General features: G+C 41.0%; 3 protein-coding genes across 5 annotated transcripts in view; 1 reads left to right on the forward strand and 2 right to left on the reverse strand.

The window, feature by feature from the left end:
• Positions 1 to 6,020, reverse strand: part of JPH2 (junctophilin 2) — a 73,034-nt gene extending 67,014 nt beyond the window's left edge. The window contains exon 1 of the mRNA XM_072111032.1: positions 5,194 to 6,020. Coding sequence (XP_071967133.1) covers positions 5,194 to 5,572 — 379 coding nt within the window. The 5' untranslated portion in view covers positions 5,573 to 6,020. The remainder of the gene's footprint in view (positions 1 to 5,193) is intronic.
• Positions 6,021 to 14,899: 8,879 nt separating this feature from the next.
• OSER1 (oxidative stress responsive serine rich 1) lies at positions 14,900 to 25,517 on the reverse strand. Of its 2 annotated transcripts, none has more exons than XM_072111039.1 (4): positions 25,320 to 25,517; positions 20,060 to 20,205; positions 19,497 to 19,610; positions 14,900 to 16,160 (listed from the first exon to the last, which is right to left on the reverse strand). In XM_072111039.1, exons 2-4 carry the CDS (start codon positions 20,134 to 20,136, stop codon positions 15,482 to 15,484), a joined length of 870 nt encoding a protein of 289 aa, XP_071967140.1. In that variant the 5' UTR covers positions 20,137 to 20,205; positions 25,320 to 25,517; the 3' UTR covers positions 14,900 to 15,481. The 2 variants fall into 2 exon arrangements, with proteins under 2 accessions (XP_071967140.1, XP_071967139.1); XM_072111038.1 differs by having other exon boundaries at positions 20,060 to 20,183; positions 25,320 to 25,515.
• A 33-nt stretch (positions 25,518 to 25,550) lies between these two features.
• GDAP1L1 (ganglioside induced differentiation associated protein 1 like 1) overlaps positions 25,551 to 26,058 on the forward strand; it is a 49,051-nt gene continuing 48,543 nt past the window's right edge. Inside the window, exon 1 of one of the 2 annotated variants that reach the window (XM_072111034.1) lies at positions 25,551 to 25,676. In XM_072111034.1, coding sequence (XP_071967135.1) covers positions 25,674 to 25,676 — 3 coding nt within the window. In that variant the 5' untranslated portion in view covers positions 25,551 to 25,673. The remainder of the gene's footprint in view (positions 25,677 to 26,058) is intronic. The other variant, XM_072111037.1, reaches the window with a different exon arrangement.

Raw genomic sequence — 26,058 nt, forward strand, 5'->3', positions numbered from 1 at the left:
TGGAGTCTGTTACAATAACTAAAGAAGATATAATATATTTGGCCCCAACCTTGACAGTTAGCATACAGAACTTTTTGTTGAGTGGAATTTTACCTCTGAAGTCATTAAACATAGCTACATGGATCAAATACATAGTTGGCGAAACTGAAGTCGACTTTAGCGTGCAGTGCAGCACTTCCCTGCAGAGACAGTGGACTTTTTTTATTTTATAGACTATTTTATTCGTGGTTTGTGAGTATTATAACTATATTAAAAATGTATCACTATTTTATAATGTTATTAAACTATTGCGATTCTTTTTCCCTAATTACACAGAACAAGTCATCGGATAGGCAGCCCCTTCTTGATGGGTCTTGATGCACCTCTATGCAAACAGGACATACCTGAAAAGCAAGCTCCATGCCAGATGGTTTGGGAAGGTAAATCAGGATCTCCATTGCTATTTCCTACTCCAGATTACAGATATAACAAGAAAACTGTTTTATACCTTTTTTGTAGTTATGTTAAACTAGGATGACCCACACATGAAGACTGTGGTCTGAAATATTAGCATCCTCACATACCATTTCATTTGTTAAAGGGGTTGTCCCAAATTAGAACATTGGCCCGCATTTATTAACCCCTTAACGCCGCAGCCCTTTTTCGTTTTTGCGTTTTCATTTTTCACTCCCCACCTTCAAAAATCTGTAACTTTTTTTATTTTTCCATGTACAGAGCTGTGTGACAGTTTATTTTCTGCGTAACAAATTTCACTTCAAAATGTTGGTATATAATATTCCATGCCGTGTACTGGGAAGCGGGAAAAAAATTCCAAATGCAGAGAAATTGGTAAAAAAAACGCATTTTTGTGCCGTATTCTTGTGGGCTTGGATTTTACGGATTTCACTTTACGCCCCAAATGACATTTCTACTTTATTCTTTGGGTCAGTACGATTACGGGGATAACAAATATAATAATTATATAGGTTTTATAATGTTTTCATACATATACAAAAATTAAAACCTGAGGTACAAACATTTTTGGGGGGGATTTTGCCATCTTCTGGCGCTAATAACTTTTTTATACTTTGGTGTACGGAGCTGTGGGTGGTGTCGTTTTTTGTGGATTTTGATGACGTTTACAATGTTATCATTTTTAGGAAAGTGCCATTTTCGCCTTTGGGAGCGATTTTCCGTTACGGGGTTAAACGCAGTGAAAAAACGTTATCATATTTTGATAGATCGGGCATTTTCGGACGCGAAGATACCTAATGTGTTTATGATTTTTATTGTTTATTTATATTTATATCAGTTCTAGGGAAGGGGGGTGATTTGAGTTTTTAGGTTTTTTTATTATTATTTTTTTTAACTTTTTTTTAATTTTAATTATTACTATATTTCAGACTCCCTAGGGTACATTAACCCTAGGTTGTCTGTAAGATCCTATCATACACTGCCATACTACAGTATGGCAGTATATGGGGATTTTACTCTTCATACATTACAATGTGCTGATAGCACATTGTAATGCATGGGTTAACCCATAGCGATGGATCGCCATGCACCGGGACTCGGCATGTGACATAATACTATGTCACATGTTGGTAAGTGTTGCGCCAGTTTTTGATCTGACTTTGCACATTATTTTCAGTGCAAACTGCTTGCGCATGTATTTGTAACGTGACACAAAATTCGCCACCCAAAAGGGCGTTCCAGAGCACAGTTGGACCGTGCGCCGCATTTGTGATGCAGTGTCCAACAGAAGTGTGTCATACGCTCTTTGGGGGATTTACTAAATCTGTTGCAACCTTGACAGTCAGCATCTGAAATCGGAGTAAGGAAAGCATAGCCCGATGTATTAAAGTAGCGTATGGCTGTAAGTAATTAATGCACAGACGGAGCTAATCAGTTGGGCACCATAAAAATGCCGACACAAATGAGATGTGTGCCAAAATCTTGGAGTTGGACTTAGACATGGACTGCACCTTTTTTTTTTTTAATTTTGAGTTCAGACCATTTTTTTCCTGGTCTGATTTGCACCAAAATTTGCACCTAAAAATGCCGACAAACTCCACATAAATGTGACGGATGATGGAAAATATAGGCCTACTTGTGCCAAAAAAAGACAGACGAGTCAGGATAGTCGGAAACAACTATTCTTTCTGGCGCCAACTCATTCTAAATGATCTGCAAAAATTATGTGCCAAAAAAATAGTGCGTTCCCGACACTTTTATGGCGCAAATACGATAATATATTTGCCCCTCTATCTAAAGGGTGCACCAAAAAAATTGGTGCGTTCTGTCGGAGCAGTGCAGGGGGGATCTGGAGCACCCTGTACATTGGGTGCAGTTTGCACTGTTTTTGAGGTGATAATTTACTAATCAGTGAGCATTCGACAGCTGGAACCCACACCGATCATGAGAATGGGACCTATTTATGGCCTATTAATATATACTCAAAAGCATTTAATTTTATAATTGTATGATCAGTTGTAGATGCTGGGGTTTGAAGTAATGGTAGTAATTGTGCTAGTAATCCTAGTATTCTAGTATTTCTTGTTTTAGTATAGTATTATACTAAATACAAATAGTATCATTGGTGGTTAGGTGGTTTGAAATTATAGAAGTGGTGGTAGAAGTGGTAGCAACAGTAGTAATGGTAGAAAAGGTTTTTCATTTAGGAGTAGTATTATTAGTGTAGTAATATTAATAAAAAATACCTCTCTTATCCCCAATGACGCTAACACATATGTGTATACAATACGCTATTTACAGCTTTTTATGTGAACAATAGTTTTAGGGCTGACTCTATGAAATGGACTCACTGACCATAATTGAAGTCCAGCCAATGAGTGTAAGATCGGAGAACAATCTCGCCTTGATACCCCTTCAAATTATTCAAGCAGCCTTTCTTCAAAAATAACGTGCCACTTATTCCTCAGCTTCTAAAGCTGGCCACAACTGTATAGAGAATTTTTCTTATATACACAAGGGCCATTGTCCCAAATTTAGATGAGGTCAGAAGTCCATCAGACAGCAACATGCTTCACTGGGGTTATGTCCAAGCATTAGAAGTAGCAGATGACCATATTCATTGAATGATGCTCTCCATATACTTAATATTACACATTATAAATAAAAGGTGTCAGAACCAGGCTCAGTACTCCAGACATATCATGTTCCCACAACCCATACTGTAACACTTTGCAGTAGACTTGATATCCTACAGGCCACCCAATATATAATGCTGAACCAACGTATTTCAGTCAACTGATCCTTTGAATAGTCTGAGAGGTGAACTGATATTTCTGTTGACTGATTGTAAAGCTTACGGCAAAATATGTCCTATTTATAAAAAAAAAGGGTTCATATTCACTTTATTAGAAATTATATTTATTTAATTGCCTGTATATATTAGTAAATACTTTAAGACAAAGGCCTCTAACCGCCTCAGGCCTCAGTTGTTGCTTAATTTAATCCTTGATGAATTCTGGGAGATGTTGTCTCACAACAACTGAAGAACCGCATGTTGGAGACACAAGCTTCAAATGATAACTTCACCTTTACAGAAGGCAGAGCAATGGAGAGAATCCTGAAGTCGGTGCTTGAGGTGGCCCAACTGTCCCTCTGTCACATTAGTACATATGATATTTGCGAATTTGGGAGGGGTTGTAATAGATTTAGCATAGGGGCCTAGGCTTCAAGTTACACCTCTGGCTGGAAGGTAAGGGCAGTGGCCTCAAGCACTTTTTAGTAACTATTCCAAAGGCATGTATAACCAATAACTAGCACCATCTTGTTTGCCAACTACAAGTGTTAAAATGTGATTAGTCAATTGGTAAAATAACATTTAGTTACAAAAATGGTCGTTTTACATGAACAATGTGGACCTGCATAAAAAGTAAGCTCCATGCATGGGAACTGAGGGTTGAGGCTACACTAATTATTAGCCATTAGCTATTGTAAAATTGCCTCTTTAAAACAATTGGTTACTCTTGAAAATGTAATTGAGGGAGGGGATCTAATGCTTGGCCTGATGTGAGAATATGGTTAGAAGTGCTCATTTCTTATGACTAATAGCATCTGAAGACTATTTGGTATTTCAACTACTCTCTATGCAATGATCTTTATCTTTCCAAAAGGTAGCCAACGTTTAGTGCGTTTGAGAAGGAATTGATGTCTCATCAACCATAACTGATATTGAGGCATCTGTCCATGTGAGTTTCTGTACAATTAGTATATTAGCATGTTGACCTTATCTTTAAGCAAGAGTAGTGGTCTTGAGAATGACCTCTCCAGTTGTTGGGAATCTACTCCCAGCACGGCCTGACAGACACAGGCTGCAGTTTTGCAACATCACGAGAGGCACAAGTTGGAGATCTCTGATCTAAACAGCTAAATGGATGTGTATTGCTGATATGGTAATTCCATTCCGTGCAGTGCTTCAGATATACTACAGATATAAATGATTGTACACTAATGTTTAGTCAACTTTGGGTGACAAGGTTGGCTGGATTATCCATTGCCTACTATTACCTGTGTCATTAACATGTGACATGTTGTAACATTAATTGCTTGACATGAATAAATGACCATGGTGACATACTAGTTAGTTTTTTTTTAATTACTTTTCTGTGATTATTTGGGATACATTACAACAGAAGGGCCAACGATTTCCCATGGTTGCCTTCCATTCATAATACATGCAACAGCTTCTTTTCATTGGAGAAGGCCAAGGTGGCACCCAAAAGCAAAATCATCAACTTTTCTTAATCAAGTAAAAGGTAGTTGTCTCATATCTATGTAAGTAATATCTATTGGGTTGCTGGTCGAGTAAATGTTGTCTGAATCAACCCTGGCCATCAGTAAATGTTTACCTTTAAGTTATTTCATGAAGCTCATCATAGATAATAGACTTAGTACATCCCAGGTTGGAGTTAACTTAATTACAGTTATTATTTCTCCCACTATAAGTGGTGCCAGAAGTGTCTGGAAACCACTTACTATACTCTTCTACATAAGCTTACTAGTGATATACAATATGTAGTAAGGTCTTCAAACAATGTGAAAAAACACTGAACCCTCGATAAGTGTATCCATGACTTGCACTTAAAGTTGTTTCACTTGTTCTTAGTCACTTCTAATTTTTATGATCACACAGAATAGAAAGGTCGGAATAATTATAATATATGTTTCTTAGAATTCTTTTCTTACCTCCATCGGCATATGTCTCAGTACCATAACCATCTTGTAGTCCACTCTGCCACGTTCCTTCATACTTTGCTCCACTGGTTATACTCTGACGGACTCCATATCTTCCTTTAAATCCATGAGTCCATTCACCCTTGTACACCCAGTGTCCTTTAGTTTCAATGCCTAAGCCATGTCTTTTTCCTTGCGACCAATATCCTTCATAGGTATTACCACTGGGCCAGGTGTAGATCCCTACCACCTCAAATCCATAATTCCAGGAGCCAGAATATTCTCCCTGGCCTTTTGGCCCTGTGCAGATTCCATGACCATGGGCTTTCCCACCTTCCCAACCACCACAGTAAGCGCCTCCATCATCAAAGTCAAACCGACCGCCACTCATGTTTCCAGAAATGAAGACTTAAAAATGTTTAAAAATTTTTGAAACTAAAAAAAGAATTGTATTAAAGAGAATCTAAATAATTTATAATAAAATATTTCATAAACAGCACAGAATTTAGAGGGGCATTAAAAAGCCTTTTAATAAAGCTTGCATGAAATAGTTGCTGGGACTCCTATGCTAGTTCTCACGGTGTAGAGATGGAGAATCTGATTGGATATCTTCTGCTTTAGTTGTGTCAAAGTTTGGAAAGGGTTAAACTGCCCTGCAGTCCGTCCATATCCACGCATTATTTGGCTCTTATTGATCATGATATCATCCTGGTGGTCCTGGATATGAAGTTTCCTTTCGCAGAAAGGCTCCCTCTTTCTGCCCGGACTTGAGCAGGGCAGAGTCCCAGGCTCACAGTGTGTGAGGGCTGCTGATGAGTGAATGCTAGAACAGACCTAACAAGGCTATTGCATCCCAGCTGTTCCAAAAATAAACCCCAATCGCAGCTCTGCTCAATGGCTATTTCTCAGAGCAGTGCAGTACTAGTGGAGAAGAGGGGCAGCCTGCTAAGAAAAGGAGGGGGACTTAAAATAGATCTGCTGGCTGATTGGGAATTTTTCATGCCGTGTGTGTATGTGACACTTGAGTTACAGTGAAGAAGACTTACTGGATCATAGTCTTAAGAGTGAATGACAAATAAATAAAGAAATGGTTACGTAAAATGCAACATAATAATATCACTTTACACAAACTTATGAAATAGTGGGAAATGAATAACATACAACAAACAATGTCACAAATAGTTTGATACATATTAAATATTAATTCATATGTGTTGATTATAACATTTTGAAAAAAAACTTTTTAAAGCTTTAAAATTACTTAAAGTAATACATGAAATATAAAAACATATAAAACACATTCATTATCATAATAAATTATTGCAAAACATGAAGGGAACAAGATGCAAAGAAAAATTCTAAAATGATATATTACAAATAATTTACTTTATTATACAAATGATTTTCATACACAGTTGTGTGTAACTACCTGCGGCTGCTCAATATTTTGTGTCACCAAAGAGTTTAGGACACAGGAAAATCTGATACAGTGGCCTTTCCAGCAAAGTTGATTCAGCAGGATCAGGGCACTTCTTCTGGTTATCTGTGCTTCGCTATGGAGCCATTCTCTTAGTTCCCAGTCCATGATCCCACCAGCTGTTCCTATTAGAGTATCCTCTGGAGACAGAAATGAAAACTCTTGGAGAGACTATTATGGGTAACCCGGGTCTGGCCGTCATACAGCAGAATAGTGATACATATACTATTTACAAACTATAAGCTTGGTTTCCTTCTTAAAGGGGTTTTCCCCAGAAACAAGTTAGGCCCTTTCCATAGGATAGGGCCTAACTTGCTGATTGGCCTAAGATCACGAGAATGGGGGGGTCCGATGAGGTCCGAGGTAACTCCATCAGAATGCTCATCACTTCCCGAGATGTGAGGAGCAGATTGCCACGCATGTCCGTTCTGCTCCATTCATCTCTATGGAGCTGACGGAAATTGCCGAGCGAGATTGAGCTTTTAACATACATGTCTAACTGGCATGTTGGGAAGAAGATTCTATACAGTGTGGACACAAGATTTTTTAGCTTTTTCTGAAACTACCCTAATCTGATTTTTTTTTATTCAATTTACATTTTATTACAGTTACAACTCAATTTTTCTATCATTAATGTGGCACACTTTTCACTAAACTTACCATGTAAAGCAATGCCAGGATAGGAATGCCTATATTTACACTATAAAAAGCTTATGGTGCAGATTTTAATTTTGATTTTAGAGCCTTAACTATATTCAGGATGGCAAAATAACATATTCTATAATTCAAGGTTATTAACAAAAATACAGCATTTCACAGATATAAATCTAACCAGTCTTTATCAGTACTGCTATAGTGTATTTCGGTTGGCATGGGATGCGACCATAAACTCAGCCCTAACTACCGTAAGTCTTCCTGTCTGGTCAGATTCCTCAGACATTAACACTATACAGCAGAACCAGAGGGAGGAGATGGCAGAGATCACTAGAGGCACTTCCTGTCCATCAGCGTAAGGAGTGGAGCAGCTCTACAAACAAGACACTAGAGCAGAGTTTGTTATTAGGGATCTTAGTAGAACATTCAGAAGCTAAATAAAAGAGTAGCTTAACCCAGTACCTTGATAATCTAAGCACATTGTCAGCACACAGCATCAGGAGCATAGCACAGAAAAATCATTAATAGTCTGCTAAGCTAGAGCCCGCCAACAGGGCTAAATTTTACATTCAGGATCTAATACAGCAGTAGGAGCAAAAGCAGCAAAAAAGGGATTAGAAATGAAGGAGTTAATAATGAAAATTAAAGCAGAATTGTGTTTCAAACTGTTTGATAAATCTGCTCCACCTGCTCCCAAAGTAAAATTGATTCAAAATGGAGAACCTTTTATAATTCATTCTAAATCAGAGTCTGCACACACCAACTATTACTGTTATCCCTAACTTATTTTTAGAACTTTTTTTATGAAACAAAATTCCTGAAATAGAAGACCAGTGATTCAGTGACCCAGCCGCCCATGTATTTTACTACAGAATGCACTTTATAGAATAAACGTTTTACGATCCGCTCCATTTAGAAGAGATTATTGCACGACTGGGATGTAAAATGATAGAACCAATGACAACTGTCTGAAATGTCTCAATGTCAAGTTGTATTCATTCCTTAATTAAAGGGGTTATAGGAAATTCTTTTCCAAAAACAGCACCCCTCTTGTCTATAGGATGCGTTTGGTGGTGCCATTCAGTCCTCTTTAAGTTACACCTGAGGGACAACAGAGTATTAAAGATGGAGCGTATACTGTGGCAACCTGCTAAAAACCTAGAATACAAGTCATATTATGGTCAGAACTAGTGTTACTCCTCATGTACACATGGAAAAGGTATGAGCAGTTATCTTTACTGGTCCTATTCTTTTAGTGGAGGATACATGTATCACCTGTTAGGGTGGTCTTCAAATAAGACCTATAGCTGTATTGGGGAGCAATTGGAAAACACACAGATTAGTGTTTCCTTCATTTAGGCTCTCTCTTTCTACACCTAATTCTAGTGGTGGCTTTATACATTGTACTTCTTCTCTGTCTCCCTAAGGAAGTACCTGATCAACTCCCCATTAGTGATGCCAGGGGTGCCCAAAGCCAGTCCGGTCAAGCCAGCAATCTGACCTCAGGTTGGTCTTTGCATCACGGCATAAAGATTCATCCCATACCCGCAATTTTGGCAAGACAATCACTCACAGATTCATACGCGTAAAGATAAAGGAGGAGGTCCTGCTATCAATCCAGTTTTCCAAGGCTGATCAAACTTCCTAATACTCTCAGAGAAAGGTTTAGGGAGATAGAGAAGTAATTGTACTCGCCACGTGCAGATTCTCTGTACTCTGTTCCGGAGAGCGTGGTACTTGGCTTTGGACAGGCAATGAGTAACACTAGATCTTGGTGGAACCACCAAAAAATCTTTCAGAGTAGCCACCAAAAGCTACAAATGGCATCCTACTAAGAGATTCCAGCACAGGCTCATGTATGGTCGAGGGACAAACTCCCACAACACACCAAGACAGAGTTTATTAAAATACACTTATATTTATAGGAAAAGTTTATCAGTTGTAAGGGTATTAGTATCATCTAAGAAGACATGTGTCAAAAGCACAACTCAAATACCCACAATTCAAATTTAAGCTATTGTAGCATGTCCCCCCAGATATTAGTTTATTATCAGTTCTAGGTGAAGTGATTTGATTTTTTTTGTTCAATATTTTTTAGACTCTCTAGGGTACTTTAACCTTAGATGGTCTGATTGTTCCTACCTTATGCTGCAATACTACTGTATTTGCAGTATATGGTGTTTTTACATTACAATGAATGGTTCGCTCATTGTAATAAATCTTCAGAAACCAAACCAGGCAATTGATCACCGCCCCCGATGACATCAGGGGGAGCATCAATCTCAAAAAAGATGGTGCCCACGCAATGCCGGCGGCCAACAAGGGGTTATCGCCCTCGATCGGTAGTAGCACCGACCATTGGTGTTAGCGATGGATGTTTGCTGCAATATGCAGCAAACCCCATCTCTGTATGATGAGGGCTCAGCCCGCAAGCCCTCTTCATAAATCTTTCATAGCTTGCTGATGGATAAATCCGTCAGTGAGTATGAAAGGGTTAAAACTAAATTTAAATGTGTTTTGCCAGATTTACATACACATGAGTGATGATAGCATTAGAAGCCAACCTTTTATCAGCTTATTAAGTGATGTGAGAAATTAAAGTTGTAGCGTTTACTAAGAGAAATAGAAGATAATTCTATGGTTATATACTCTATATATACTCTGTACTCCGGAGGGCTCACATTGCAACCATCTGCTCCTGACATATTCTTTGTATATGCGATATCTGGGCCAATACCCAGCCTTAGAAGTTACATCTGAGGCCTGGGATTGGAGTACACATTATAGCACACTTTACTAAAAACAGTGCAAACTACACTATGTGTAATGTTAAAAGGATTGTGAAGCAATAAAACATAGTATATGACATCAACATGTCAAAGATACCACTGCACTGCATTACCAAAGTTGCCCACCATAAAAATATGGGGGACAGGATATCCAGACAATAATAAATTGTAAATCGTTATTAATATTGAAAAAGTTGAGTTAAAATGACAAAAACACATTATTAGTACAAAAAGAGCTAAAGACAGCCATACTTGCACATAATACTGTCTATACAGCACAGTGCTAATAACAAACATGCCATGCATATGATGTGGGTGAACAAAGGGTTAATATACACACTGCTATAATCTCATAGTAAAGGTTTACTGTAACGAAGATGAAAGCTAGATCAATAACATTAGTACGGTGAAAGCAGGCTTACCCATTCGGACACCACACAGAGCTCACGTACCAAGGGTAGCACCGTCCCTGACGTGCGTTTCGGCTCTTTGTCATTTTAACTCAACTTTTTCAATATTAACAAACATTTTCAATTTATTATTTTTGTGTGTGTTGTCTGGATATCCTGTCCCCCATATTTTTATGGTGGACAATTTTGGTAATACTATGTGTAATGTGCAGGGGGCACCAGATTCATGATTTCTGTTGCCCTTTCTTCATGAATCTGGCGCCCCCTGCACTGCCCCGACACAGTGCACCAACTTTTTTTTTTATGCACCTTTAACATACGGTATGCAACACAATTCTGTAGGACTTAGCATGATCAATGAGTTGCATGGTCCGACTGTGTATCAGAACGCCCATGTCAGTGCAGTATTCTGTAGTGTAGCTGCGACACATTTGTGTCTTGGACACTTTATAAATACCTGTGCAAGCTGTTTATACTGAAAAGGATGTGCAAAGTCCAAAAGAAAACGGGTGCAGGAGCTTTAATAAATCTGGGCCAATATCTCCAACATAAGTGACGTCATTACCAAGGAGCATCAGGAAACAGAAGCATCAGAGAGTGGGGCAGTCATCATAGAAACCTGTGTAGCTGGAGGGGTAAGGATACAATTGTCTTCAATTACTTCCCAAATGCTGCAAGAGCAGAACTAATCCTCTGTATTGTTTAGATTCTGTTTTTACTGATGTAACTCTCATATCATCGTGTCACATTAATAGACAGGTGGTTTGCTATTAACCCCTCTGTGCCTAAGCAAAAAATAACCAGCGGTCTCCTCAGTTGGCAGAGGAAGTAAAAATAATTTGCGTGGATGTTGTAGGTTGAAGCACCTGTTCTTCTCAACATTCCCAGGACATTATCTGTTCATCTCTGCTGGGTGAACCCTATCAGGCTGTGAAACCCAAGCTGGCACACGTTACCTCAATGGGCACTGACACGTAAGGAGACCACTGTGGTTACCGTCCTTCCAGTCTAATTTGGTGACAGGATTAGTTATAAATTCGGAGACCTGCGGCCAATCTTGTCAAATTAGTAATTATCAAGATTATTATGGATTCAGAAAACATTACCTTTTTTTTTTTTTTTTTTTTTTTTAAATCTACATTTATTTGTAGGAAGGGAAACTGACATTTTGATCAATCCCGTGAAAAGGATGGGGAAAAACTCTGCTGCTTGTAATCCACAACAGCTTTCACATGAATGTACAATATATCGCCTCTTCTCTAAGGCTACATTTACACTGACGTATGTAGCCGGTTGGGCATATGTCAGCCGGAGAGGCGGAAGGGTGACCCCTGCCCTCTCCACAGCCATCCATTGCGCACGGGCCATAACAAGGGGAAAGATAGGACATGGCTCAGGGCGGCTAGCGCTTTCTATGGGGGACATATATACGGCCGCAAGCTTGTGGCTGTACATACATCGCCCATACTGTCGTGTCAATGCAGCCTAACTTTACACATTGGGACACGTTTACTTACCCGGTCCCACGGAGTTCACGAAAGTGCATTGTCCGACAATAATGCAGTGCCGCATTTCACTAAGATCATGCGCTCGATATCCTGCATGTGTCGCTTCCCCGCTCAGGTGCAACAGAATTCACCTTCTTCTTCCTGGTGCATGTAAGTGCATTGTCTTGCGACACAATTTGAAGGTTAAATCCGCGCTCTGTCCGAATCAGTCGGATCGTCCGACGGCCCGCCACCTATCACAATCCCAGCGCACACCCCTGTTAAATACCTGTCAAAGCTGCACAAATCCCAAAAACCGTGAACAGTCCGACGAAAGTGCGATCCTAAGTAAATAAGCCCCATTATTTATTGGCTGTGGAATTCCCACGTCAAATCAGCAGCTAATACAGTAGTATTGTAGTGTATGGGAACAATGCACATCAATAAAGCGAAGTCTCTAATTCTTGCAGACGCCAGTTTAGAAAGCTGTGCAAAGTTGAGCTGTGCCTCCTGTCTGCGGCCAAATACAGATACAGGCAGTCCCCGGGTTACATACAAGATAGGGTCTGGAGGTTTGTTCTTAAGTTGAATTTGTATGTAAGTCGAAACTGTATATTTTATAATGGAAGTTCTAGACAATTTTTTTTCTTTTGCCCCAGTGACAATTGGAGTTTCAAAATTTTTGGTGTAATTGGACCAAGAATTATCAATAAAGCTTCATTACAGACATCTTACAGCTGATCATTGCAGTCTGGGACTATAGTAAAGCATCCAGAGAGCTTCACCAGAGGTCACATGGGGCAGAGGGGTCCGTCTGTAACTATGGGTTGTCTGTAAGTCGGGTGTCCTTAAGTAGGGGACCGCCTGTACTCTGCCCGTGTGTAGTGTGCAGGGTGCTCCAGATCCGTGAAATGTGTTGCACGTTCTTCATGAACCTGGTGCCCCATGGTCCCTTTTTTTTTTTTTTGGTGCACCTTTAATTCCTTCTGGCACACTGCATGATAAAATGTGGTCCTCTCAGAATTTTGTGTTGTGTCGGGTGTAGCGAAGCCGCAACAACAACAAAAAAAATGTGTCGCAGGCACGTTATAACTACATGTGCAAGCAGTTTGCTCTGAAAATAAATTTGCAAAGTCTGTGAGGGCTTGTTTTCTGTGTAACAAATCAGGAAAAAAAAAATTTCCAAAATACAGTGAAATTGGTGAACAAACACATTTGCGCCATTTTCTCATGGGATTGGAACTTAAAGCTTTCACTTTGCTCTCAAAATTACATGTCTTCTTTATTATTTGGGTCGGTGTGATCACGGGGATACCAAATTTATAATGTTATAAATGTTTATAAATGTAATAAACGCGAACCTGTGTCTTTCACTGAAAGTTTATTCATATTTCTTGCATCTCTGCAAGAAAGAGGAAGGTCCTTTGACCTAAATTTAAAACTTAACTTTTATTAATTTTTGAATTAGGACTGAATAGTCTTTTTAATATTCACAATTCAGATATTAAGTACTAGTAACATGTGCAATTTAAGTTAAAACGTGATGTGGTGGAAGTGGGTACTATTTTGGGTAGAAACAGGGGGAGAGAGGGTAGATTTTTGGTAGACTGGAGGGGATATATTTGTTACCCCGTTTTTTTGCGGTTGTGAATAGCCGCTCTTCAGTTAACCACCCAGCCAGCCAAAATGGCTGGGTGGTTAACTGAAGAGCGGCTATTCACAACCGCAAAAAAACGGGGTAACAAATATATCCCCTCCAGTCTACCAAAAATCTACCCTCTCTCCCCCTGTTTCTACCCAAAATAGTACCCACTTCCACCACATCACGTTTTAACTTAAATTGCACATGTTACTAGTACTTAATATCTGAATTGTGAATATTAAAAAGACTATTCAGTCCTAATTCAAAAATTAATAAAAGTTAAGTTTTAAATTTAGGTCAAAGGACCTTCCTCTTTCTTGCAGAGATGCAAGAAATATGAATAAACTCCTCTGAACATAGGTCCCGACCACCCCAAAAATTTCGTTAGGTCCACCTCTCAAACTCTCTAATCACGACATTTCACTGAAAGTAACTCTGGTTCTGTAGTTAAAAAAGCCATAAACCCCAGATCTGGGCAAAAAGCAGGTTTCTAGGTACTATAGAAAAGAAGATGGGGGAAGTGGCCTGATTGGGGGAGTTATCACATAAAGAGGAAAATCCAGAAAGGCCAATTCCTATCCGGGGAGCTAGTAACTTAGTGATGAAAAACCTGGTGACTGGTTCTCTTTAAAGTCAGTTCTATCTTTATATACAGGTAGTCCTCGGGTTACATACAAGATAGGTTCCATAGGTTTGTTCTTAAGTTGAATTTGTATGAAAGTCGAAACTGTATATTTTATAATTGTAGATCAAAATAATTTTTTTGCCCCAGTAACAATTGTAGTTTCAAAAATTTTTGCTGTAATGGGACCAAAAATAATGAATAAAGCTTCATTACAGACACCTTACAGCTGATCATTACAGTCTGGGACTATAGTAACATCCAGAGAGCTTCAGCAGAGGTCAGAGGGGTCCGTCTTTAAGGGAACCTACCACCACATATCTACCTATAAAGGGTACATCGGGTGGTAGGTACACCTATAGGACGTCCCCACAATCTTTTAATGCGCAGAGATCTCTATTTTCCATCTCAGAAACACATTGGGTTAAATGTATAGGATTTTAACTTGGTGGAAAACCATATTAAGTGATGGAAACTCACATAAATGGCACACACACATTTTATGACAATGTTGCGGGATGACAGTTTGTTAGTTTACCTGGAGAGATGGGAACATACATTCAGCACCTTCCATACACCATCCATGTGGTCAATACTCCAAAAGGAAAGGGACAAGTGACCAGATACAAAAACTGTGTCATTTTAATGAATGTTTATTAACCAATATTAATCTATCGAGCCTTAGCTTCAAGCTCCAAAACATTTCATTACATTGGCTGGAACGATCACTGCAACGTTCTACCTTGCTTTAAATAGAAGCCGTTTTCACTTCACAATCCAGAGTCTACTTCCTCTATTGATAAACACACAAAATGCTCACCTAACGTGACCGACATCATGTAACACTGCAATGAACATAAGGATTTCCCATGATACTGCATGAAAATGACTTTCCAATCCAAACCCTACCCTCCCTATTCCAGGAACTTGAGAAAATACCCCTCCCCCATCATTAGAATTAAGCGGTATATGGAGGCAGCCGCTTCCATGCAAGTACATTACAAGCTTGTGACATATTGCATGTGGCTATGGCCACTTAGGACACCAAAGGCGGGATTACAATTTGCTGGGAAATTTATTGGGGCTTTTGACTTCATCAAAACATATACATAATGCAATGATGTGTTTCATTGTACAGAAAATGATGACAAGATAGAGAGAGATCGCTCAAAGACGACCTACATGCAGTTACTTTCCACCCACGTCTCAGGGCCTGCCATCAAGTGTACATCATCTCCGCCATGTGTGACATCTTCTTTGGAATATACAGGTAGTATTCCATGTATCCTGCGAGATCTTCTATGGTTACATCATCAACCGATGCTCTTGCCTGTTCTGAGCAGGTGCGGGGAGATCCGGAGGCGCCGTTGCCTGAGGTTTGAGTTCTGTTTTGTAAAGACTGAGTGTAATCCTCCTTCACCGTCTTCTCGCATTCTGTAAGCATGTCTCGCAAGCCAGAAAAGGAATACACTTCCATGTTTTGCCAGTTGTCACATTGACAATCGCTACCTTTGCAAGTACATTTCGCGGTCGTGCCAAGCTTGGATACAGAGTGGAAATCTGAAGGGAGGCTGGTTTTTGTATTTCCGCTTGGCTCCGGAGCAATGGAAGAATCTGTCTTGCCCAGTGGAGATGTAGTCTGTGATGTGGACACCCCTGAAGGTTCGAGCCCAAATCTCTTGTAGCCATTTATGTTAGTGCTGGAAGGGTCACAGACAGCTGAACGGCTGGTAACAGCGCTTCCTTCTATGGCGTCAGAAAGACTTTTGTGCTTCAGCTGCGAGCAGCACGTGGTCTTTGCGCTGCAGTGTGTAAACTTTGGGGGGTGCAGGACTGGGGATTTAGAGCGTCGTCTTCGTGGAGTTCTTCCAGTACCTCTTGTGGTTTTTCTTGATGATCTGCAAACAAAGGTCATTAAAGAATCAATGTAAATCATAGAAATATGCTTAGACAGTCACTTTATTCTGCAGATGACATTGTAAGATAAAAAGATCTTCACAGCAATAGAACCTTAGTGAGGACCAAATCATTTTGTCTCCACTAGGGAGCGCCAGGAGGTCACTGCATAGTGGTCGTTAACAGAATTTAATAAGCTAGTTAAAAAGAAGTTCATTGACATCAAGTAATAAGCTAATAGGCTGGTGTATCTTGTGTTCACCCCATTATAAACTACCAACATATAAACAGTGAAATAATTCCTTTACTGAATATTAATAAAGCGCTTTCATTTACTTTTTTCTTTTAAAGATAGTTTAATGTGCATCTCACGTGTTGCTTCTTCAGGAGACAACAAGTAAAATGTGCATCGGGGCGAGGGGGAATGAAGCAATTCTATTTTTTCCTTTTTTTTGCCGTCAGTAACATCTAACCATGTGTGGTAGAGTTCTCTAACCCGGTCATTGATAGATACTTTTATTGGACCAGTGTACCAGTTATACAAGCCATAGCCAAATTGGTTTTATACTTCAACAGTGTTAGCTAGACTCCTGTAGAGTATTTTCCTTGTGCTTTTCACCTGTACATATTTGTTGTGCCCGACCCATTTCTGTAACACAATGTAAGCAATGACTTTGACACATTACATAGATACATCAGCAAGTCCTGTAGATTTTTTGAGGTACCATATATGGCGTATAAGACGACTTTTGAAGACTGAAAAATCTTCTGTCTGGTCTGGGGTCGTCTTATACGCCGGTAATGTTTGGGAGTGTGGGAGTTAAAATACAGCGGCGGCAGGTCCAGACAGTCAGCACTTCTGTGCTGAAACTGACACAGCGCAGGGCTTCTGTGCTGACAGCTTTCACTTGTCACAGCGCTGCGCTGCGTCCGGAGCTGGAAAGTTCGCATCGCTTCTGTGACAAGCAGGGGCGTCGCCAAGTCTAAAGATCCGGGGCACGTGCCCCGGATCTTTTGGCCAGAGCCCCGAATGTCCCTGTCTCCTGTCTGTCGGCTCTCTCCACAATGATCTCTATTTGCATCCTCTGAATGCATACAGAGATGATTAGAGTAGTGGACCAGGTAGCCGGCAGCATCCGGCTCCACTACAGAGCGCACAGCAGTACCATCGATTACATGGATCTGCAGGAGGCAATGGCATCGAATCTCCTGCTTCAAGCAGCTCCTTGTAGCAGCCGGAGCCTGTGACGCGATGTAGTGACGTCACGGAGCCTCTCTCTTCACACACACAGAGAAGAGGGTGAGTGAAGAGAAGTGACTATTAGTGGTTTGTATGGGGTTTTGGGGGCATTACTGTGGGGTGGGAGCTATCCATGAGTTGGGGGAAGGCTATAAAAGAATTAAGTGCTATTCCTGAATATGGGGGCTATAAGTGAATGTCAGAGCTTCTACTAAATATGGGGGCCAATGGTGAGAGTGGGGGTTGGGGCTATTATAAATTGTGGAGGCTATTACTGATTTTGTCTGGGGCTATGAGTGAGTGGACTATTAGTAAATTTAGGGGGCTAGTAGTAAGTGTGCGGGGGCTATTACAAAATATTGGCGCTATTAGTGAGTGCGTGGAGCTAATAGCAAGTGTATAGGGCTAAAAACTAGTGTGGGAGGGCTGTTACAAAATGTGGGGGCTATAAGTGATGGGGCTATTACTGAATGGGTGGAGGGCTAATAGTCAGTATGGATGGCTGTTACTGAGTGTGGGGGCTTATTTCAAAATGTGGGGGCTATTAGTGAGTGGGGCTATTATGGAATATAAGGGGTTGTAAGTGAGTGGGAAGGTATTAGTGAGTTTCAGGGGCTAATACTGAGTGTGGGGCTTTTTACCAACTGTTGGGGCTATTAGTGAATGTGAGGTTAATGTAAGGTGGTAATTAGTAAATGAGAGGGGGGTTAAAAGTGAGTGTCGGGGGGGGGGGGGGCTATTACTGAGTGTCTTGGGATATTGTGTGGGGGGGAATCTATTTCTGAGGGGCATTGTTACATGTCAGGCCACATTACTAAGTGTCAGAGCCACAAGAGAGGGTTGTGATGTAAAGTATCATTCTCAACACTGAGTGGGGCCATAAGTGGGAAATATTAACCAGAGTCTGGGGTATAATGTTCTGTGGGGGGAGATTATAAAGTGAGGTTATATGTATTGGGGCCCGTGCCCCAGATCTTTTGTGACCCTAGCAACGCCCCTGGTGACAAGTGAAGGCTATCGGCACAGAAGCCCTGCGCTGTGTCCGGACTTCACTACCCAGTATTAATCACGGTATAATCATAATAGTGTGGGCTATACGCTGAAAGCCAGTACAGTATGGTAACATTTACAGTAAAATGTACGATGGTAATGTTGTTGTTGTATGCCTTATGTTTATGAGCGACAGTTTTCCTGCTATATACCTGCATGTCATAAGAATTTACACCAACTAGGTTTGATTACTTCTACCATTTACTTATATGCCTTATGAACCAAACATATGTTAAGAATGCTATAACTACACTGATAAAATTATGATAATATATCTGCCCTGGCACTCTTACCCGAATTATGCACTGCTCCAGCTTTGTCCCACCCAGCATAAGCCTGGAATACATCATCACTGTGTTGTCCTTGACAGGCAGAAGTAATAAATCACTGCTGCTGAGGTTGATTAGTCCTGTCTGGATAGTAATGTGTTTATGTACGCCATCCAGCCCGCACCCAGATTTCCCAAGATCCTGAATTTTCTAATTGGTTTTTCAGCAAAACCACTCAGTTCAATGGATTAAACAAGATATATTTCTGCATCAGTGTAGCAACAGCATTCTCAGGGTATGTTTGGTTCACCATGCATAAAAACAAATGATAGATTTCACTTTAACTTATATTGGCCTTCTTTTTTTGGTATAATATATTTAATGATAAAATATTTGGCATGACATATTTTGCAGATAGACCAACAGTAGGCCAAAAGGTGGGGCTGATATTCGGACCATGCACCAATCTGCTATCTACCATTCCACTTTAAATACAGAAGGTCTACCATTCATACCATACAGAAGCCTCCCTTTCGTTTTGATGTATAATAGCACTATTTTTGCCGCCATAAATGACTATCCAGTGCTGCATCACTAGTCAAGAAAAACTTCAAAAGGATATTTTAGGATTGACTGGAAAAGACCACTGAGAAACTGTAAGAAGCGACTCATACAGTATGGTGGATAGAATGTAACAACTCCAAAAGAAAGAGGATGGTCAGCCAATATGCAACTAAATAATCACTCTTGCTCAAATAATACTTTTGCTCAAGTCTTACCCATGCCAGCTTTCCTTTAGAGAACTCAACACTTTAGGCTTGGTGTCATCAATGTTTGTTCTCCCACATGATCTTGAACTAAAGCCATCAGCTCCACACAATGATGCTGTGCACCTGCAACATAAAGACTCAAGTTAGACTTCATATAGATCTCCAGAACGATACAATTCTAACTCTAAAATTCCAGAAGAAGAAAAAACAAAGAACAAACTAAGGCTACATTCACACGAACGTATGGGGGGAAGTATATACGGCGTGTATATACACCACAATGGGCGCACAGCGCCGTACCTTTCCGTATATCTTTCGCCGGAATGCGGTGCTGTGTATTTCTATGGAGAGGGGTCAGCTTAATGTCAATGACAAGATTACAGTAAAGTTGTTGACCCAAGGGAGAACATCCCCCCAAACACGAAGAGTAGAAAAGAAAGTGGGCTTCAAATATACTCCCTGTAGTCTGCATTGCCCAATAACTTTAATACAGGGTGGTGACACTCACAAGTCACTTTTGTGAAACCTCAATTCTACCCCCATAGAGACAAAAGCTGAAAGCAGCGACTTACGCTTCTGCGTCGACCCGCAGCTTTTTAAACGCACTCTGAAGGTTCTCCTCGTTGCCGTCTTTGGCTTCCGACTCCATCACTGGCTCTCACAGGCAGATGTGAAAGCAAGAACTGCAGCTGAGATCTGGAATACAACAGCAGGGAGTCTGATAAAACAGAGAAATCTTTATTTCATACAGAATCTGCTAAAAATGGGACAATAAAACAAAGCCACGATACACAGACACGATAAAGCTGCTGCATGGAAAGAAGCCGTCTCTGTATTCTGACCCACAACGTGACAGATGCTGAGGGTCTCACAAGGAGAATTTTTCTAGTTTAAACCAGCAGCAGACAAGCAGCGACTGCCTGTTACCCAGGGTAATAACAAAAAATATAAAATCAAATCTCCAAATGATTAAACTGATAAATCTTATCAACTGCCAAGCCAAGCTGAGAGATGGTGAACATTTCCCTGCATATAGCAATGTCCATTACCTGATGGATCAGTGGATATGGTTAGGAGATACTTTTGTGCAGTGACTACCTGCGGCCATGTGATGAGCTCGCATTGCTACACTACTATATACATACAAGTTCATTAGGTAATCCTGTTCACCAGGATGTAACTATGATAACTATTCACTGAATCATCCAAAATCAGCTGAAACTTTAAATGCCCTATTCAGTTCCACTTTTTCTACACCTTCAAAGATTCATAGCTTCATTTTACTCTTTTTCAGTTTACAGCTATACAAGGGATTGTTTCTGAAGAAAAACTGGTCTTCCTATTGGCACAATTTAATATTTTCAATGAGACTCTGCAATCAAAATTCCAGGCAAGTACACATCTGTCTGTATGAGCCCTTATAAGTTCTTTGCTGTCAGTCACTGTCAGCTTTGGTTTGTATATAGGGCTCAGCAGTGATGTCATGTCTATAAAGGTGAATACAGGCCTTAGCAAGCACTGCACCTCAGAGGCTTGAGTACACCTTGAAAATGAATCCCCGACAACCCCTTCAATTAGCATGTTTAAAGGGAACCTGTCACCACATTCGCACATATACAGCCAGTGACAGGTTCCTATTGAGCCCTATTAACTGACTGACCCCCTTCTTTTAGCTAAAAATTGTTTCACTTACATCCACATAAATCACCTTTTATCTTCTATTCCCTGGTATCAGGGGGGGGCGTGTCCTGCTCGGCGAGCCCCTCCAATCTAATCCTCCCCATGCCTTATGCCCCCTTACTGGTCACAGCTCATGTCATGTGACCAGAGTGACATCATCCCAGGTCCTCATCACTGCCCCCCAGGCATGTATCTGACCACATGAAGTCACAGCAGCCTCCATGGACCTCTACTCCTCTCCATTCTCCATGGAGGCTGCTGCGATTTCAAGTGATCAGCAGACGGTCCCTAAGTACTAGGAGGGAGAGCAGTGATTTGAAGAGACACAGAGCTGTCAGTCACAATAAGGGGGCGTGGTTCACTGCCAGACTGGGAGAGAGAAGAGTCACAAAGACTAATTTGCATAGCAGAAAAACATATGTAATTAAGGTACAGTGCCCCGCTGACAGCTAATTTTAGGTAATATGAGGAGGACTTGTAAGCCTTTATCAGCAGGCATTGTTATCGAGGCTGGTCAAAATCTGGTGACGGGTTCTCTTTAAGGTAGCTTTAGCATAGCTTTGGTATCATATATATATTATATTAGAGGTAATTTTGGCGTTGTTCAGGGGGTCCATTACAACCTGAACTCATCATCAAGTCTGATACTGCCCTGTAGAGATAATGAAGGTCCTTTAAAGGTCCTCCAACTGCAGAACTAACAGAGGACAGAGGGAACTCCTCTCCTTTCACAAGTAGCTTGATTCTAGTAACATGTGAAAGACGTAAATGCCATTAGACTTGTAATGGCCCACACTTTTCCTACAACCCAGGGCCCATTGCCATCTTACCCTGCCCCTGTTTGCTATTGTCTGTATATCACAGACCTGTCATCTGTCAGTATAAATTTACATGCACTCTATAAGACATGTATGTGTAGTTGGGCACACCGATACCCCCTCAATAATAATTTATTTATATAGTGCCTGCAGATTATGCAGCGCTGCACAGAGCTTACCAAATTGCTCCCTGTCCCCAAGGACAGTCGCCTGTCACAACAGCACCCCCCCCCCCTCCCAATAAATACCACTCACAATGAGAGCTGTGCCTGCAGGGGGATCCTGCATCACTGATGACATCACAGGCATTGCTCCCTGCTGTTCGCCAGCCCCCCAAAAAATGTTAACCCCCATCCCCTGGTCTATAGGGTGTTTTTTTCTCAGGAACGCCTAAATTAAATTATTTAAACACAAAACAGAGGTGGTGATTATTTTCTTGCATAAAAAAAAAACAAAACATTGATTTATATTCTCTATGACGATGGATTATTTGTAAGAGGAGATTTTTTACTTGTGCGGAAAAAAAATGTAGTGCAGCCTCTGCATCTCCCCATGTACATCCACACACCCCAGTAAAAACCCAATTACATTACATGCAGAAAGGAGGTTTTAATTTTTGTAAATGTATGAAAACATTCTAAAACTAATATTATGGAATAATAAATACCATCACTATAAAGTGCGATTTGTTACTCAGAAAACAAGCCATCACACAGCTCTGTACATGGAAAAGTAAAAAAATTATAGATTTTTGAAGATGGGGAGTGAAAAATGAAAATGCAAAAATGAAAAAGGGCTGCGGGGGGGAAGGGGTAATCTGTGACCTTCTGAAGGTACAGATGCTTTCCCTCTATGGCTAAACTGTAGCGCAATTTGCGATAAAACCGATTTGCAAGCTCTGTGCAGCGCTGCGTAATCTGTGTGTTCTATATAAATAAAGGAATTAATATTATTACTAAAGTGTGGACCCTTACATTGGAACAAGACCTGCAGCTATGGACATGATCAAGACAGGTTTTCAGCCTCTGATTAAACAATAAATGTTCCATTCCCTGACAACAAGCATGGGTATTGTGAGGTTTAATAGTGCCTAGTAAGGGCTTCTTCACACAATAAGACAGCAGTGCAAGTCATCGCTCTGGTATTATATTAGAAAAACAAGAAGAGGAGCTGAAGGTCAGTCCCAGGTTACGTAATCACTGCTCAAAGGTCATCAACACCCAGACACATCAGGTCTACCAGGGATCACTAAAGTAGGCCGAAAAAGGCAGACTCCTACAAACAAGTACCAAGGAAACATGACATGAAATGACTCTTTAACGGGTGTCCAACTGCAGTCAACATAAAATGTAGACCCTTTTAAATGAGATCTTATAGACCCCTCTACATAAACCACCTATTAGCTGTAAGGAACACATAGGTAAAGATTTAGAGCTTAGACTGGTCTTGTGCCCTCATTGAGCAGAAATACTAGGGCTCAATGTACTTTCTATTATGTATGTGATAACAGTGGGATTAAGGAGAGGGGACACTGGCCATTCAGGAGACTGGAAAAGTTGCTTTCAAGCCTTAGATGAGCTAAAGCAGCTGCCATGTGGTGACCCCCAAAGGCTATAAAGTCTACCCATTACCTGTGTGAAAACTGCTTCACACGTGTTCAGCAGATTCAGTAAAAAAAAAAAAAAATAATAATAATATATATATATATATACTCACATAGCGCAGCGGCCCATGTCTATTAAACCTAATGGAGGATCCAAGAAGTATATGGAGAAGGGAGGAGAAACAAATGACCTACCTCTGGTAGCCCAGACACAGGTGTGAACAAGGGCTAGCTTCTAAGGTCTAAAAAATTTAGGAAGTGGGTAAGACCTTCAATTCCTCTTTGTCCCAAGGTATGAAACACTGTTCTATAACTAGCAGGTCATACACAGGGCTGTATCCATAGAAATACATGAGGCCTAGGACTGTATACAGTATAACTACTATAAGATGTGTGCTCTAGGCCCCTAGACAAGAATGTGTTCAGTCTATGGAACCCGTGGTCTGGTCATATCCAACGGAATAAATACAGAGAAGGACAGGAGTTCTTGCATCCTAGTGAATTAAACCGCAAGGAACTCATTTCTGCCAGTCGAACAGTGGGGCTGAAAACATATAACTGTTACAGTAACGGCGCTGCTGTTTGGTTGGCAGAAAGGGAGCCCTTGCATCATATTTGTGCAAGATGCAAGGACTCCCTGTCCACTAATCTGTGCTTAGTTCATGGGATCAAACCAGCACACGGGTCAGTTTTCATGGACTAAGCACGTTCATGTACAAGGGGCCTTAGGACAATCCACCTGATCACATACCCCCAACATGGCTGCTCACTACAGCGCAAACTACAGGGAAAATTTATCATACAATGGTGCTAGATGCCCCAGTGTATAATATAATCGCTGGTCCCTGCACCACGGGGCAGTTCATCAAATTAGAAGTATTATAGGCTGCGCCTGAACAGATGTAAACTATAGGTAGTGTGTAGGCACCGCGGAGGAACCCCCCCACTCCGTCACCAGGCGAGCCTCCTTCACACCCCTCAATGCCCACTTGGCTTGGAGATGGTGTGAAGAAGGAAATAGGCACGATTCCTGCTGGTGCGGTAGGAATTGCGCCTACATGAAGGATGGTGACCTCTATGCAGATGAGCTCATGACTACATCACCGATAATGTGGTTCTACATGCAGCAAATTTCCCCCCCCCATAGAGCCAAGTAAGGACCCTGTAAGACACATAATCCTACGCTCACTGGCGTCATGGAGAGGCCCCTCTATGAGCCCCCTATCTCATGTATAGGCCTGAAGCATAACCTACAGTATCCCACAGAGGTACTAACCATAAAATATGGGTGGTCAAGCCATCTGCCACGGCCACCACAGGGCGAGACACGGTGGGTGGTACAGTAACGGAAGTACACGGTCATCACCCACTGGCCACGGTTACTAAGCTGCAGGGATGAGGGATCAGTGAATATGGGATCCCCAGGGTGCAGTGTTCACCAGGGTTCCCCTTAATGTGGGAGACGTCAGAGGAGGGGCTGCCATGTGCCCAGGTCTATGCTGTAAACAGTCCAAGCTCCTCTTATAGGAGGATCTGAAGCAATGGGGTTCTATATGAAAGGTCCAGCACCAAGCACCTGACCTATTATCATGCTACCCCCAGTGCTACCAAATATGAGGGGGAAGAGGGAACCCCTCAATCGCTTCTAAGGCACACCCACTCTAACCCCGACCTCAGGCCCGTATACATAGCCAGCACTATAGCCGCGCTTTTATCAGCCGCAGCGCTTACCATGAAGACCTGCTCTCTACCTCGGCCAACGTTATCTTCAGCGACTGTGAGGCGATCACACGACGCGACACGACCTCATCGGAGAATCCTTGTTTGCGCAGAACACCCGACGGTGACTCTGCAACCCCGCTGCCAATGACGTCATCGACCTGAAACTATAGAGACGTCACCAAACACAGGCTAGAGCGTCCAGCGACAGTCGCGTATTAGAGCATGTGACTTGCTTGCGTGTCAAGCCGCGCTATGAAGTGGAACGCATGGCCTGGCCGCCATGTTGCTATTTATTCGTGATTTTGCAATTTTAGGGAATTTTCCCTGTATAAGGTGCATTTTTTTTTGGTAAAGATCGCAAACATGGTTTGTATCATTTGACATGGTACAGTTTTATTACAGTATTGTGCATATCACATATTGTTTGCCTGCAGTTTGTTATATAAATAACATGTTTGTTACATAAATAAGTCGCATAATGAAAGGCTGATTTACAAACGTGTATAAATTAGAACCAATTGTTGATTATGGCGAAAACAACTACATTTATTGTTCAAGAGGAGAATATAAAAGTAACATCTTCCAACTAGTAAATCTTATGTAATGTTCGAAAGTAGAAAGGGAGTGAATGGAATAATGTGAGAAAGAACCGATACTAAGTGCTTGTTCACATGGCATAAGTAAGTGCCCAATTCACAATAGTTTTCTTTTATTTTTAAGGTCCCTGTGTCTGTTTCATTCCAAAAAA

Source organism: Engystomops pustulosus, chromosome 6 (genome assembly GCF_040894005.1).
Source record: "Engystomops pustulosus chromosome 6, aEngPut4.maternal, whole genome shotgun sequence".
NCBI classification, from domain to species: Eukaryota; Metazoa; Chordata; class Amphibia; order Anura; family Leptodactylidae; genus Engystomops; species Engystomops pustulosus.